The 16,081-nt window shown below is 39.8% G+C and overlaps 2 protein-coding genes across 2 annotated transcripts; one reads left to right on the top strand and one right to left on the bottom strand.

The window, feature by feature from the left end:
* Positions 1 to 2,525: 2,525 nt before the first annotated feature.
* LOC120228680 (E2F associated phosphoprotein) lies at positions 2,526 to 3,692 on the top strand. The gene is given in 1 exon segment (XM_039227229.1): positions 2,526 to 3,692. A coding segment is annotated over 1 exon segment (861 nt). The 5' UTR covers positions 2,526 to 2,550; the 3' UTR covers positions 3,412 to 3,692.
* A 3,138-nt stretch (positions 3,693 to 6,830) lies between these two features.
* UTP23 (UTP23 small subunit processome component) lies at positions 6,831 to 12,647 on the bottom strand. Its single transcript, XM_039227199.1, has 3 exons — positions 12,392 to 12,647; positions 8,899 to 9,073; positions 6,831 to 7,705 (listed from the first exon to the last, which is right to left on the bottom strand). Exons 1-3 carry the CDS (start codon positions 12,577 to 12,579, stop codon positions 7,325 to 7,327), a joined length of 744 nt encoding a protein of 247 aa, XP_039083130.1. The 5' UTR covers positions 12,580 to 12,647; the 3' UTR covers positions 6,831 to 7,324.
* Between the last annotated feature and the right edge of the window lie 3,434 nt (positions 12,648 to 16,081).

A 16,081-nucleotide genomic window follows, 5' to 3' on the forward strand; every position in this document is an offset into this window, starting at 1 on the left:
TCTATAATTCTGACCATTTCAGAATCCAAACAAGGTGGACAGCCAGATATATTGTTCAAAGTTCTGCCAATAGGGGAATTTCCTTTCATTGTCATCTTTCTGGGCCATCGGTGAATGGGGCTTTAATGTTGCCCTTTAATGTTGTATTCCCTTTTGGTTTGGAGCAGCATATAGTGTGAAAATATCTATAAACTAGGCTCAGGTTTTTTTCCTCTTCAGTCAGCTGATCAAAGCAAAACTCCTTGAGGTCATGAGTTGGGGAAAAGGAGGCAATACAGCACAGTTTGGTGTCAAAGGAGTGTGGGAGACTCACTCATGCACACTACCTATACATGCTGGACCTGCTTAAGTCTGGTCTCTTATGCACCATTTCCACTTCACAGACATGCCCAACTTCATGGTTTAATGGGCAGATGACATCTAGTTAGTTACAGGAAGTTCAGGTTGCCTGGTCATTTGATATCCTACGTCTAGGTCTTTGTCAGGACTCAGCAGTAGACTTATAGCTCTCTATCAAAGGATAATAGCTATCTGCAAAAAGAGGATATGCATTTCCTTCAAAACTTTAGAAGTATGTGCCATGATTCTCCATTGTACTTGCCAGAGACTCCACACTGCCACAGACACCTCAAGTATCAATGGATCTGGTGGCCCAAGCAGAAAAGCAGCTTGCAATATTTTGCTCTAGTTTCCATTCAAACTCTCAGCCTTATGGGTTACTCAGTAACATATTAAAATGTGGCATGCTTTGCCTCCAATACTCAAAATACCAAACTTTGATGCCCTGCACTGCTTCTCCTCTCCCCCATGTACCGTTTTTTTACTGAGTGATACATGGTTGTGGTGTGGCAATGTGTCACTAAGAGGTTATTTTGACATGCTAAAGATCACTAGACTCTCAGAAACTTTACTGAGGTGGCAGTCCCCTGAATTTTCATAGGGTCTATTTCCTAAACCCTAGTTCATAAAGCTTGGCAAAGACATTTGTAGTACTTGCTACATCCTGCTCATCAAATTAAATTTGCATAATGCCATCAATGTCATGGGTTAGTATGATCTTTTATGCAATGTCAAGATGATCAAGATCTCTGCAGACTATATTATGACTGAGAGCAGGTAAGCTGATGGAGCATGAAGCAGGATGGTGAAGGTGTGCTGAACTCTGTCAAGGAAACCAAACTGCTTTGGTGGTCCTAGCAAATTGTTAAAAATGGAGGGGGTGGGGGACATTTTCCATATCACATTTAAGGAGCTGTGGAGATTTGTTCCAGCAAAGAAAATACATCTGGAAGAGTTGCTTCAAATGAGTCACCCTCTGATCAACATTAAAATAATGTAGTAATGCTTTAAAGTCCATCTGCCATCTGCACAGACCAAATCGATGAGTTAAATTGAGATGTAATAGGAAAGGCACTTCTGCATCAGTCAAATGTTTAATGATGGTTGTTATCTCTGTAATTCAATGATGTCCTATTCTTTTGGTTTACTATCCTGGTAGAGAGGAGAAATTCAAATAACTTCCCCTTGACTCTTCTTACCCTAATGACCCTTAGTCCATTAATAGGGAGCTATGTTTTTAACAATAATACATCCTGGAACTGGAGAAAAAACATAGGGAGGGCTCATGGATCTACTGAGCCCTCTGTGATTCAAACAGCCTATGACTCAGTTTATCACCTGACCACCATAAATCTGCATTTTAAATGTCAGACCAGCAATATACAGACCCCTAGCAGTTAGAATCGATTGAGAGCTAGTATCTAATAATCCCCCGAAAGTCTAGGTGTTTCTATTCCACAATGCACATCACTTTAGAAAATAGCTACAGGGAAACTTGCAGCAATGCTTCAGGGTCCTTCCTCAGGAGAACCCAGCCTCCCCTTAAATTGAAGCACTCTGGGCCTTTGAACTGGTTTAGGTCTGGAAATTGTATGAGAGGCTATGGTTATCCTTTCTGATAGACCTGGCTAAATTTTCACGTATTTGACAAATATGTATTAACACAGTCTACTCTTAATATACTCTTTTTTTCCCCCTATACATTGTCATAAATATTATGAGAGAAAACCAATGACCTAGTCAGGTCTCGCAAAAAATATAATCGTAAAAAGTACTTCAAGTGGATTCATATTCAATATTATTGATAAACCTTATGTCTTGAAATATTAGCTAATGAAGCCATTTAATGGCAAAGATTTTAAAATATTTTATCTTCACCATCCTTTACATTTGGTTTTTTTTCCCCTGTGTATATTTTATAATGTACAGTAGTAAATCTACATAGTTTATAAACATACATTTATAGGTAGACACAAAAATTCTTTTACTGACAAGGATATATGATTAAATGTTCAGAGGCCACCAATCTAGGATCATATGAAAAATCAGTTCCTAAGCTCAGTCCAGATACCCAATCTTTTCTCTTTATTCTTATTTAGTTCTAGATCTCAAATTATATAGATACAGTTACACTAAGTTATTATATTTTCTCATTTACATCTAAACTAAGAATTTTTGGCTTGTACATGGTGATCGAGGGTACAGGCCACCATGAACCGGCCCCAGGATGACTATGACCCGTACGCACTTGAGGAGCCTAGCGACGAGGAGCCAGCTTTGAACAGTTCTGAAGATGAAGTGGATGTGCTTCTACATGGAACTCCTGACCAAAAATGAAAACTCATCAGAGAATGTCTTACTGGAGAGAGTGAATCATCTAGTGAAGATGAATTTGAAAAAGAAATGGAAGCAGAATTAAATTCCACCATAAAAACAATGGAGGACAAGTTATCCTCTCTGGAAACAGGGTCTTCTTCGGGAACTGGAAAAGTTGGAACAGCTGTGACCAAGTACTACGATGATATATATTTTGATTCTGATTCTGAGGATGAAGACAAAACAGCACAGGTGACCAAGAAGAAAAAGAAGAAACGACACAGGATTCCAACAAATGATGAATTACTATACGATCCTGAGAAAGATAACAGAGATCAGGCCTGGGTTGATGCACAGAGAAGAGGCTACCATGGTTTTGGAATACAGAGGCCACACCACCAACGACAGCCTGTTCCAAATAGTGATGCTGTCTTGAATTGCCCTGCCTGCATGACCACACTATGTCTTGATTGCCAAAGGCATGAATCCTACAAAACTCAGTATAGAGCAATGTTTGTGATGAATTGTTCTGTCAACAAAGAGGAGGTTCTAAGATACAGAACCCCGGAGAACAGGAAGAAACGACGAGGCCGGAAGAAGATGCGGTCTAATCATGAAGATGCTGCAGAGCAGGTAGAGGCAGAAGCGGAAGAAATCTATCACCCGGTCATGTGCACCGAATGTTCCACTGAAGTGGCAGTCTATGACAAGGACGAAGTCTTTCATTTTTTCAACGTTTTAGCAAGTCATTCTTAAATAGCTAAGTTGGCATTTAATTGACCAATACAATATACAATGCAAATAGGGCCACTTCTTTTCCTCCTGCTAATTCCTCTCCAGTGACATTCTGAGTGGTTATTTGAGGAAGCAGTGCTTGTATTTTTGGTAGAGAATGGTTGTCAACCTGCATCCCTCCACCTCCTTAAAAAAATTTTTCCCCCAGTTGTATTGGGACTGATTATTCTTTTCCTTTTCGATGGGCATTTGGAAACTGTGGGGGCTTTTTAAATATTAAAACTCTTCAGAATTAAAATGTTCTGGAGTTATAGAAAAAAAGAATTTTTAAGAAAAGCTGCAGTACAATGACATTTTAAAAAATATTTTAAAGAATACAAACTATTCATTCTACCCACTCATGAAAATCTATTAATTAAACCTGTCAAATCACAGCCACCTTGCCTTACTAGATGCAGAGACATAAAATATTATCTCTTAACTCTGCATAATTAAAAAACAGGAAATCTTTTTACTTTTGAACCTCAGCTGTTCTGAAATGACTTCTAGCTTTAATTTACATGTGGGCAATGAGAAACGACTGTAGGGCTTTGAAAATTAGGGAATACAGAATCCTGCCCAAACTCCACTACAAATATTTTTTTGAAGTGTTCATAAAAAACAGCAGTTTTCTGAAACACTGTTTTTGAGTCTGGCAAACTTCAGATGTTCAAAAGCACATGTACTCCACCTTTATCCCTAACAAAGTTAGCAGCTACCCTCTAAAGCAGGGGTTCTCAACATTTTCTTTTTTCCAAGCTGCAAAATGAATTACAATCACATGTGTGTACATGGTGCCATGCCCCCTTCCCTAAGTTATTATGGAGAAAATAAAGCAAGTAGTGCTAAGGATATCTGGGGTGGTGCTATGAGGGTATTGTTCACAAAAGAATTATAGTACAAAGATAGATCCTTTCGTGAAGATATTTTTTAAAGCAATATGACTAAGTAATGCAAAGTTTTAAAATATATTTTAATGTTAATTTAAAAAATTACTATTTTATAAAAATAAGTTGACTTTTCTGCCTCTCCAGTTCAGACACTCTTATTGGGCAACTAGATAGCACTGTTAAGTATTTGAGGTTCCTGGCCCCAATTTCAGCGTGTATTGGCAGAGGTAGTCTTCATACATAGAATAAGCAGTGCTCTGACACCAGCAATTCAACTCAGTTCTGACATTATCTACCTGGAGATAGATAGCCTCAGATCCCACAGGTTAAGGGTTCAGTCCTTCAAGACTGGCCCCTCCCCTCCCCTCAGAACACACTTCAGACCCATACAGGCTGTTACCTGTTCTTCTGACCTCTGGCTATAAATCTTAAATTCCCACAACAGTCTTCTCCATTCATTTAATTTGCTAGAGTGACTCACGGTACCCAGAAAAACATCTTACTTACTACAAGTTCATTGTAAAATGGTGATTGATTCAGGAACAGTCAGATGGAAGAGATGTATAGGGCAAAGTACCAGAAAGGGCAGAAGCTTGCAAGCCCTCTCCAGGTGGGTCACTCTCCCCAGTCTCCATCTGTTTATTAACCTGAAAGCTCTCCAAACCCTGACCTTCAGTTTTATAGGGGCTCTATTACATGAGCACAATTGATTGAATCAATGGCCATTCTCTTCTCTCTCCCCTCCCCAGAGGATGGGGGTGGGGTGGAGACTTAAAAGTCCCAACCCTCTAATCACATGATTGTGTCCAAAGGTAACCAGTTGCCATCCTTAGATGTTTTTCAAAATCATCTCATTAACATAAGAGACCTTTAAGCGCTCATTACTTAGGAAGTTCCAATGGTTTTTGGGAGCTGTGAGCCTGGAACCATGAATAAAAACCAAATACATATATACTTATTATTAATAACAATACCTCAATAAGCTTTGTTAAAAAGAGAAATACCTGGGGCGCCTGGGTGGCTCAGTCAGTAAAGCATCCGACTTCAGCTCAGGTCATGATCTCATGGTTTGTGGGTTTGAGCTCCGCGTCTGGTTCTGTGCTGACCCCTAGCTCAGAGCCTGGAGCCTGTCTTCAGATTTGGAGACTCCCTCTTTCTCTGACCCTCCCCTGCTCATTCTGTCTCTATCTCTCTCTCAAAAATAAACATAAAAAAATTTCTTTTAAAAACAGAAATACCTAAAAGTTAAGCATTTTAGCATATTGAAAATATCATCAGTGTACATTTCACCTGCTCAATCACTCTGTCTACATTTGACTCAGTAATCCTAACTCATCATTATTGACAAAATTTTTTTTCATCACAGGAACTATACAGCTATATTCACTTTTTCCCAGTATCTTTGCCTTCCTTTAAAAAAAATATCCCTGTTAAGAATTTGAAACAAAATCAAAGGACAACCCAAGCACTAAGCTGGCTTGCCAGGTAATGCTACTTGTACCTTATTCTCAGTATAGTTAAGGCTAGAACTTCACTGTCAACCCAAAAAAGCATCTCTGATTTCAACTGAGAATAATGTTTCTGTAGAAAAATTTAAATGGTCTCAAATTTAAGAATGGTCATTTATTTTAGTCATTAACAAGAATTTATTCATGACGTACTTCATACCTCGTGACACCTGAACGATACAGACTAAGAACCACTACACAGAGGTGTCACAGGCAGCACCAAGTCAGGGGCTAAGGAGCAGATCCCACCTGTCCCATATTCTACTTCAAGATCACAGCACAGAAGCATTGTTAATTTTGGTCTGATGATTAAGACAATTGGGAAGGGAGCTGAAAAAGACAAGTATGATTATTCAATTCCTAATAGAATGAGCTCTTCAAGACACTTTATTAAAAACATATGGGGGCGGGGGCGCCTGGGTGGCTCAGTCAGTTAAGCGTCCAACGTCAGCTCAGGTCACGAGCTCACAGTTCATGGGTTGGAGCCCCGAGTTGGGCTCTCTGCTGACAGCTCAGAGCCTGGAGCCTGCTTCAGATTTTGTGACTCCTTCTCTCTCTGACCCTCCCCTGCTCACACGGTCTCTCTCTCAGAAATAAATAAAACATTAAAAAAAAAAAACATATAGGGGCATATGGGTTGCTCAGTGGTTTAAGCATCCGACTTCAGCTCAGGTCATGATCTCACAGTTCGTGGGTTCAAGCGCTTTGTTGTGCTCTCTGCTGACAGCTCAGAGCCTGGAGCCGGCTTCAGATTCTGTGTCTCCCTATCTTTCTGTCCCTTCCCCGTTCATGCTATCTCTCTCTCTCAAAAATAAACATTAAAAGAATTATAAATATCTCTAACAAAGCTATTAGAGAATGTGGCAAGACCGAGTCAGATGCTAAAAGAAAATGAGTACATTATTAACTTTGGAATAACAACAAAGTAGTGAAGAAATAAGTTCAATCATGGCATGCTACTTGGTTCAGTGGTGAACAAAGTTTATAGTCATAATAATAAAAATACTTTATTTGGGATGTATAAAGATTAAAATATTAATATACTAGAAAAATAAAGGAGTAATACAAGTAAGCGAAATTTCCACTTTCTAGTAGAAAGTCAAATAATGGATGGGTCAAAAGGTAGCAGCATATTCTTACTATTTGAGAATATGAATTCTACAACCACTAAGAGAATGAGGAAGGTTCACTGTAAACATGAAAAGGGACATCCATTTTTTGTCACAAGCCTTTTGTATGTTTTGATTTTTTTTACACAATTTGCCTATGTTGGAGGTAGGGGGACAATGGTGAGGCAAGTTTTACACTGAAAAACGATCTCCAAAATGCCTAAACCCATCCACTATGAGTTGTTGTTTTTACAAATAATTTTAGGCAAAGGACTATGAGTCCATATTTATTTACAAAAATAGCAGTCTTTTATTGTAAGTACTTGTACAGATTAAAAATAAATTTATTTTTCACATTTGAATGTCTTTAAAAGTATTCAAAGGAATATCATTCTGCATTTTGCTTTTCAGAAAGTATTTTTGAGGCAGATCTGTTCCGGATTCTTTTTCTTTTTCTTTTCTTTTCAGAGGCAGGTGACTTTGTATCCTGTGCTTTTTTCTTTTTCTTCAAACAGCTAAGAGGATTGGGGCCACTTACTTTCTTGTGTTTTTTCCTTCTTCTTTGTTCAGGGTTTTTCACTAAACCCTTTTCTTCTTTGAGTTGCTTGATACTTTGTTTCTCATGCACTGAGACAAGCTGACCTGACTCTACTGCTTTCACAAAAGCAATTGTTTTGGGAGAAGGTTTGTCCAAGACGATAGTGTTCTGAATAATGAACATGAGAGGGACTCCAGGCTTTTTCTTCACCTTCATAGACAAATTTTGATCCTATTAAAAAGAAAAATAGTGCTGTTTAGTTCAAATATGTCAATTAAATAAGATGCCTTAAGTGGAAAAAATAAAAGAGATTACAAGTTTTACTTTTCAAATCAGTATGTCTCACTAATAAATTTTATGATTTTAAAAAAGGAAGATAAACAAGAAATCTGAGTACAAAGAATTAAGTGGCAACAATGTGAACTGGATCTATCAAGAGTCTACCACTATGTATTACAAACTATCACAAAGGTAAGACTGTTAAGAAATGCCCGACTTTCTACTCTAAGACATGCTTCAAAAAGGGTTAAGAGTGTTCACAGAGGTTGAAGGAATAGAAATAAAATAAGAATTCATGGACTCAGATTCTAGATTCAGCTCTGCATATAATTTTGTGATTTTATAATCCTAAAAGCAGATGTAAGCAAATCTGTATGTATGTGAACTTCTTTGTTAATATCAACCCTTCAAGGAGATCAAGAGTATCTCCTTCCCCCTCCTGGTCTTTAAAAGCCAGAAACAGTTACATACTAGTGATACAATTTCAAATAATATAAAACATTACTTTTAGGGAAACAGTATAAACCAAGAACATGAAAAAATACTGATGTACACAGAATGTAAACTATTTGCCCTACTTCTTTTCCCTTCAATGCTGAAACATATCACATCTTTTTCTCAGTAACTATTAAAAAATTTTTTCAGTAATTAAGAAGAAAAATCAATATGCTAAGGTTCTCTCCTCAAATTCTCTAGTGACAACTGCTTTTATTGACTGCAACTTCAAAGCCTGTATTTTAAAAAATTGAAACATTTTATCAAACCACTTCGCAGCAGGGTTCTAGCAAAGAGAATGGTCACAATGGTCACACGGAGGCTGTTCTTTCCAGGAAGCAACTTTATTCCTGCCTGAGCCCTGAACACCACGTGGCATATTTTCTTATATATTTTTTACTTCTTTGTTTCCTGTATATGGTAACATACAAACATGTAGTCTGATTAAGTGGTCTCATGTTACAAGGTCATGAGGGATCTTGTCAAACAGGTGAACAGTAAGGTTGCCTTGAGGTTTTCTTATTTTTCCTTTTTTCCTTAGGGAGGGGACCCTACCAAATCTCCACCTGATTTTTTGTTATTATAAGCAGCTCCATATGAAATAGAAAAGAAATGATTAAAATTGACTCTGATTTTAAAAGCAGTATCACCTGTGTTGCCACAAAATAATGATGAGGATTTCCCTCTTCAACCATGGAGAGAAGACATTCTGATCCACTCACTGGATTCTTGCAATGGGGGCAATTTCGGACTTGGCATTTTTGTGCAATCAGTTTTGCGCCATATAAGTCTTTTCCCAATGTTTCTAACTCTTTTAACACACACCTGGGGAAAAAAATGTTATTAGCAATTCACAATTATAATATACATTTCAGTTGTTCATCTAAGTATAGAAAAATAGTCAGTTTCTACAAAATTTAAACTATACCATTACAATCTGAATTTGTTACATGTTGGCCCCAAACATAAGGTAGCCATTTCACCCTTTAAAAACCTGGAAAATACTTGGGGGCACCTGGGTGGCTCCGTCAGTTAAATGTCTTGACTCTTGATTTTGGCTCAGGTCATGATCTCATGGTATATCTGGGGTGTGGGTATGGGGTCGATGACAGTGCAGAGCCTGCTTGGGATTCTCTCTTTCTCTCAGCCCCTCCCTCCCTTTCAAAATAAACAAACATTTAAAAAGTAAATAAAAACCTGGAAAACACAAAAACCGAGTGCAAGGAATAAACAGTTAAAATTTACTGAGCACTTTTTCTGTCAGGCAGCATGCTAATCGCACTTTACAGAAATTCTTGCTTAAATCTCAAAGCAGCCCTATCAGTTAGGTACCTTGCTTGAAAATTATCCTTAGAGTACCTCACCCTGAGAGATTCTAAGTAACATGCTCAAACACAGCTCATAAGCGGTAGAGTTGAAATGTTAATCCAATTAGTTGACAACAGATGCCTTGCCCCAACCTTAGCACTATATGCCTCTCCTTCAAGTACAAACTGGTACACCTGTAAATTATTTTCAGTACAGAGAAGTAAAAATTTTCAAGTCATCAGTTTAGTAACAATCACAACTTCCTTTTTCAATCTGCATTTTCTCATGAATATAAGCTAATGTTTTTTAAAATGTCAGCTATATCAAATAAGACAGTAATAACACAAATTCTATTAATTTCTACTCCTTTCACATCCCCAAATCTGCACCTCTTCAGAAGTCAAATGTTAGTATGTTAATAAGCTCCCCAGGCACTTGTTCCATCACACTAAAAGAAAAAATAAAAAATTATGAGAACTAATCAAAGATTTCTTAAACTCCAGTCAGCCTTCACCAGACTCTACCTTACCTCACTCCCTTTATCATCCATTTAGTTTTTGTTTAAGAGATTTCCCTTACTACTCATCAGTTTTGAACTTTTGGAGTTTCAAGCCCAAACTGCCAAGTATCTATTGAACACTTCCTAAGGATGTACATCATCTCTTCAAATTCATGTCTAAAATCATGAAGATTTAGATCACGAAGATCCTGGGTGTTAAGTCAAAAATCCTAATTGACCTCTTCTTCCTCATCCATCACCCTACCTCATCGGCTGTTAGTCGTATCTCAGTTGTTATCTTCCTCAGTAAGGTCTCTTTGTAGAACCCTTGGGTTCCTTTCCTCTCTGAAGTTTAGGCTCCGACTATTTCTTGATCAGACAATGACAAAATGAGTTTGCCGGTCTTCAACCTCTTGCTTCTCCAACTTAGCCCTCACACTGTTGCAACTAGCTTTTCTAAACGACAGTTATCAGGTCTGATAGCATTGATCTCTTCACGATGCACACTAAGAACCCACTATGCTTTAAAATAAGCCACCAGTAAGGTGGGAGGGTGGATAAATGAAACAAGATTGGGCATTTCAACAATTCCCAAGGCTAGGTGACAGTCATTTAACTAAGCTACTGTAATTTTGTGTATGTATAAAATATTCTGGAAGTTAAACTCTTTAGAGAAAAGATGCTACAGAATATAGTTCCGTGTAGTACTTCCCAAACTTTTTTGTTACAGCGTTATGTTAAAAATGTTGGTATTTTATGGGGCGCCTGGGTGGCTTAGTCGGTTAAGCATCTGAGTTTCGCTTAGGTCATGATCTTGCGGTTCGTGGGTTCGAGCCCCGCGTCGGGCTCTGTGCTGACTGCCAGCTCAGAGCCTGGAGCCTGTTTCAGATTCTGTGTCTCCCTCTCTCTCTGACCCTCCCCTGCTCACGCTGTCTCTCTCTCCTAGAAATAAATAAAACACTGGAAAATTAAAAAAAAAAAGTTGGTATTTTTATGGCACGGGGATAGATGGACAGTTGTAGACAAATGGGATCAACTCAGGGGCACAAGCTAAGGACTTGTCTGGCAGCCCTGAAGGCCAAGGTAACAAACTGTGGGGAATCTGTAACTATTGTAAGGTACTACTTGACTATGGAAAGCAGTTCATGGAGTAGTTATTATGTGAGAAAATCAAGCCACTAATATCGAATGCCCAGAAGAGCCCATTCCTTTGTGTGTTTTGAGGTCTAAAGAACTGGATGGATGATATAGCACATTAACAGTGGTCACAGGGTAGTATTATGGGTCATTTTAATTAAAAAAAAATTTAAGGTAATAATCTACAATGGGAACAATAACAACAACAAAAACCTTAAGAAACTATTAAGGTTTCTTAATAGTCCCTGGTATAAGTTTGATTTACCTTCAGAGCTTCATTTCCAATCACATCCTGTGCTCTACTCTCTTTTTCAGGCATTTTACAACTTCGCTTCTTTATTTAAGAGGTCTTTTTTTTGTCACCCACCCTAGTCCTTCCCCTCAAAAAATGAAAGGCGTCTGGGCTCAAAAGTTACCTCCTCTATGAAACCCTCCATGATTCCATTCCTCCCCCTCCGCCCCCATCCCCATCCCCATCCCCATCCCCATCCCCAAGAGGTTCCCAGGCTGAGGAAGTCACAATACACACGAGTCAAAACACGCCCGTGGAGGTTGACTTAAGCATTTTTACCCGCCCGGAGGGTTGGCCCTAAGTCCTGTTCACCATTATCCTCAGTGGCTAGAGCCGTGCCTGGCATATGGCTGGTAGTTAATGAAGACAGTTCAATAAATAAATAACCATGGGCAAAGTTCTTAACCTGGAGTTGTGAATTATCTTTTCGGGAATTGGAGATGTTAGCTTACAGGGCAGCTGCGAAGCTTGAAAATTTTCATTTACACTAGAAAAAGCTATCTAATAACAGCAACCACTTGGAAGAGGTTGATTTTGGATACCAGCAAGTGCTCTCTATACGTTTGATCCTTAAAGCAACCTTATTAGTTACGATATTTTCCCCTACAGGTGAGAAATCCAAGGCTCAGAGAGATTAACTCGCCGGAAACCACAAAACCGGCAGGACTGGGTCCAAGATCCGAAGCCAGGTCGCAGTACAAGGCACGGGCCTTATTCGACGGGCCAACGACGCGAAGATTCGCAGGGCACTGTACCTTCCACCTACGCGGCAGACACTGGCCTGGCCTCCTCAGCGCCTCCACCTCGCTGTCAACTCCCAGCGGGTGGGGCGTTTTGTACGTCGTGGCCTTGCCTCTACCTCACCCGCAGGATCCCCTGGCCTCCTCCCCGGACCAGCCAGGCCCACCTGGTGGTGCAGAGCTGTGTCTCCCCCATGAGGTAGCGGGGCAGCTGCTCCCGCAGCTGGATACGGCCGCGCAGCGCCGCCTGACAGAAGGTACCGTCCAGCAGGATCTGGTACGGCTCGCGGACTCCGAAGTTATTGCGGAAGAAGCCGAGATGCTTCTTGGCGTGTTTCTGCCTCGTGATCTTCATGCCTGGCTTTCCGGGACCGAGACCTGGGCACCAGAACGCTGTAGGAAACGCCTACACTACAACTCACTCCTCCCGGAAATAAAGCACCCTTTGCCCCCGGAAGTAAACGCCCCCACCTCTTGGGCCTGCCCACTGATTGCGTCATGCTCAGACAAGAGCGCGCTTCGCTCCTGGTTCCCTGGCTTGAAGATGCGCGCCTTCGGGGCAGTGCTGGAGCGTATCGCGTTATCAGGCGTGCAATCAGCCTCTTAAAAATAGGCAGTGTGATGATAATCAACATTAATGTTGAAACTTAATATGCTGCAGGTAATATTCTAAGTAATTTACCGTATTTTATAATTTTATAATTAATTTTATAATTCCGAAGTGGGGAAAGGAAAGGGATTGGAGTATATTGGACAACTATGGGCAGGTTTGTACTAGTTGCCTTTCATCAAAGAACTTAAGCACGTTTGCTAAGTGCACGTGGTTCTTTAGTGTTAGAACTATCACTGAAAGCCAGGGCTGAAATTAGGAGCCGCCTGTAGATCTAATGACCTTGCTACCCACCACTACCCCACACCCCCACAGCAACTACTGCCCCTGAGAGCCAATCCTACGGATCGCCTAACTCTTCATTAATTGAGAGTTAATCAGAAAATTTGGTTCCCCAGCAGGTAATTGCCAAGCATCCGCTTCAATTCAGAGCAAGCTAATCAGAGAATGTGGAGAATAGAATTTTACATTTTTGTCCTGGGTCCTGGAATCTGTCCCAGATTTAGTTTTGGCTAAAATGATTTACAAAGTGATCGAGATGTGTGTGTAACTTGCATTTGGGTTTTTATTTTAAGATCTAGGTTTATGGAATTGGAACAAAGATCTATAATGTCTGCCCTGTCCTGATTCCCAGCACAACATCACTTAGATGGCTGCTTTTATTTTGCTGAAAGTAAATCTAGGAATTGGAAGCTCTAAAGTTTTATTATGGGATTGGATGCATGGTTCTTAAGTATAATTGCTCACTGCTTTCCAGTTTTATTCTTCATCTCTGACAACTCCTTACCCCAGCGATACTCCCACCACAGAGAAATTATACCACCCCAGCCTTGCAAAAGCAGTTAAAATATTTTTTACAAATACATTTATTGATTTATCTACCACCATCATTCCATTGGATCATATTTCACTTATGATAATTAATAAAAGGAAACCTCACTATAATGGAGTTGGGAAGCTGGGTAGAGGGAGCTCTCACATCCTACTACTCATTCAATAACAGACCCCACATAGAAGAGACAGACCTTGTAGATGGATACTGCTTTACTACCCCAGCAGCAGAAGGAAGTCTTTTTTTATCCAATCCCCCAACAGCCCAGCCAATGAGGTCACAACTTGGCCAATGAGAAGCCAACATACTTCAAGTTTTCAGTTTACTCCAATGGACATTTTGTTTATATCAGGCTTCCTAACCTCCATCTATAAAAGATACACCTCTTTCCTACATCTATAACAGAGCAGTACCTCTTTTTTTTTTTAATTTTTTTATATTTTATTTTTTTCTGAGAGAGAGAGAGAGAGAGAGAGAGAGGTGGGGTGGGGGAGAAAGCAGGGGAGGGTCAGAGAGTCAGGGAGTTACAGAATCCGAAGCAAGCTCCAGGCTCTGAGCTAGCTGTCAGCACAGAGCCCGATGCGGGGCTTGAACCCACGAACCGTAAGATCATGACCTGAGCCGAAGCTGGACGCTTAACCGACTGAACCACCCAGGCGCCCCCACATTTTATGTTTGGATTCAGGAAGGCTGTCCATTAAGACAGAAAACTGGACTATTTTGTGTGTCCTGTGCTAAAAGTGTGTGTCCTTCCTTCCTTCTTATAATCTCACATCCAGTAAAGTTGATGGTGCCAGTCAGTTTTAGTGTGGAAGGTTCTCATCCAAACTATCGTCGCTTGGATTCTCTCCTCACTCTCTAAGTGAATCACACATCACTTTTGATCATTTGGGAGATTATGATACATGCAACACATGGAAGCTCACTTTTACTCTGTTTTTCTAAGCTGCCTGATGGGCAGCGGGGATGAGTGATGTAAAAGGCAGCAGAATGAAAAATGATACTTCACACTTGTTTCCACATACGTTGCTTCGCAAATGGAATGTAGTCACTGTGATATTACACAAAAACGATTCTGATCAAAATATTCCTTTCCATTGATTAACTGTGAAAGCAGAGGACACGTCTGAAGTCAATATCAAGAAATCATGATTATGTTCCTGAAAGTGGTATCAATAAGGCAAATGGGTTTGGGTTTTGTGCCACTCAATGTCAGGCACTGTATAGTCAATGAATTCTTAAAAGTGACACCTTCAACCCATAACCAGTAAAGAAGCTGAATTAGTCATCAAAAAAATAGAAATGGAAGGGAAAACTTCCAAACGCATTCTATGAAGCCATCCTTACCTGGATTCTAAAAGGAGACAGAGACCTGACTGAAAAAGGAGAGCTACAGACCCATGTCCCTGATGAACATGGTCGCAAAAATCCTCAGCAAGATACTAGCCAACCAGATCCAATGATACAGTAAAAGGAGTATTTACTGTGACCCAGTGGGATTTACACCTGGGATGCGGGGCTGGTTCAAAATCCACAGAACAACGCGAGACATCACCTCCGTCAAAGAAAGGACAAGAACCAGAGGATCCTCTTGATAGATGCAGAGAAACCATTGGACATAATACAGCATCCTTTCTTGATGAAAAGCCTCAAAGAAGTAGGGATGGAAAGACCATACCTCAGGATTCTAAAAGCCATCTATGAAAGACCTACCACTCATGTTATCCTCAACGGGGAAGACCCGAGAGAGCTTTCCCCTTAAGGTCAGGAACACAACAGGGATGTCTACTCTCGCCACTGTTATTCAACGAGCAGTATCTCTTCTTTTTTCCCCAGACTTGCCTATGGCTTTGAGGTAGCTCACTTGTCTGGTATTGCAATTTCCCGCTATTTGTGAATAAAACCATGCTTTTTCTTGGTAAAATAGCTGGCTTAAAGTAACTGGTTTGATTTTTTTTTTTTACAGGTTTGATTTTTAAGGCTAACTCGTGAGAAAAATGTACTGCAGGACTACGGATTTGAGTCCTAGTTTTTTGTTTATTTGTTTGTTTTTATTTTTTTAACTTACTAAACTACTGCATAATAATTTTTCAAGTTCTATGTATGTGACAATGCCATTTACATACTGGATCCTTATTTCACAAACATGAAGACAGTTTACAATGGTGATAACCAAGTTTGAAACAGAGTTTTCTATGACAGCAGTGTTTCTGAAAACATGATCCTAGGATATGCAGAAAAAGCTGTTAGGATGCTTGTTTAAAATGCCCATTTCTGATTCTGAACAAGTATTGAAGGATAGGGACACTATTCAGAAAGGAATCGACATTAATTATAATCTTCCCAAGTCATTATTATGCATATTAATGATCCTGAAGGCTGGTTTGCAGTAAAGCATCATGTTCATTCAGTAGG

This window comes from Hyaena hyaena, unplaced genomic scaffold, assembly GCF_003009895.1.
Source record: "Hyaena hyaena isolate Hyena2069 unplaced genomic scaffold, ASM300989v1 scaffold_26, whole genome shotgun sequence".
Lineage (NCBI taxonomy): Eukaryota > Metazoa > Chordata > Mammalia > Carnivora > Hyaenidae > Hyaena > Hyaena hyaena.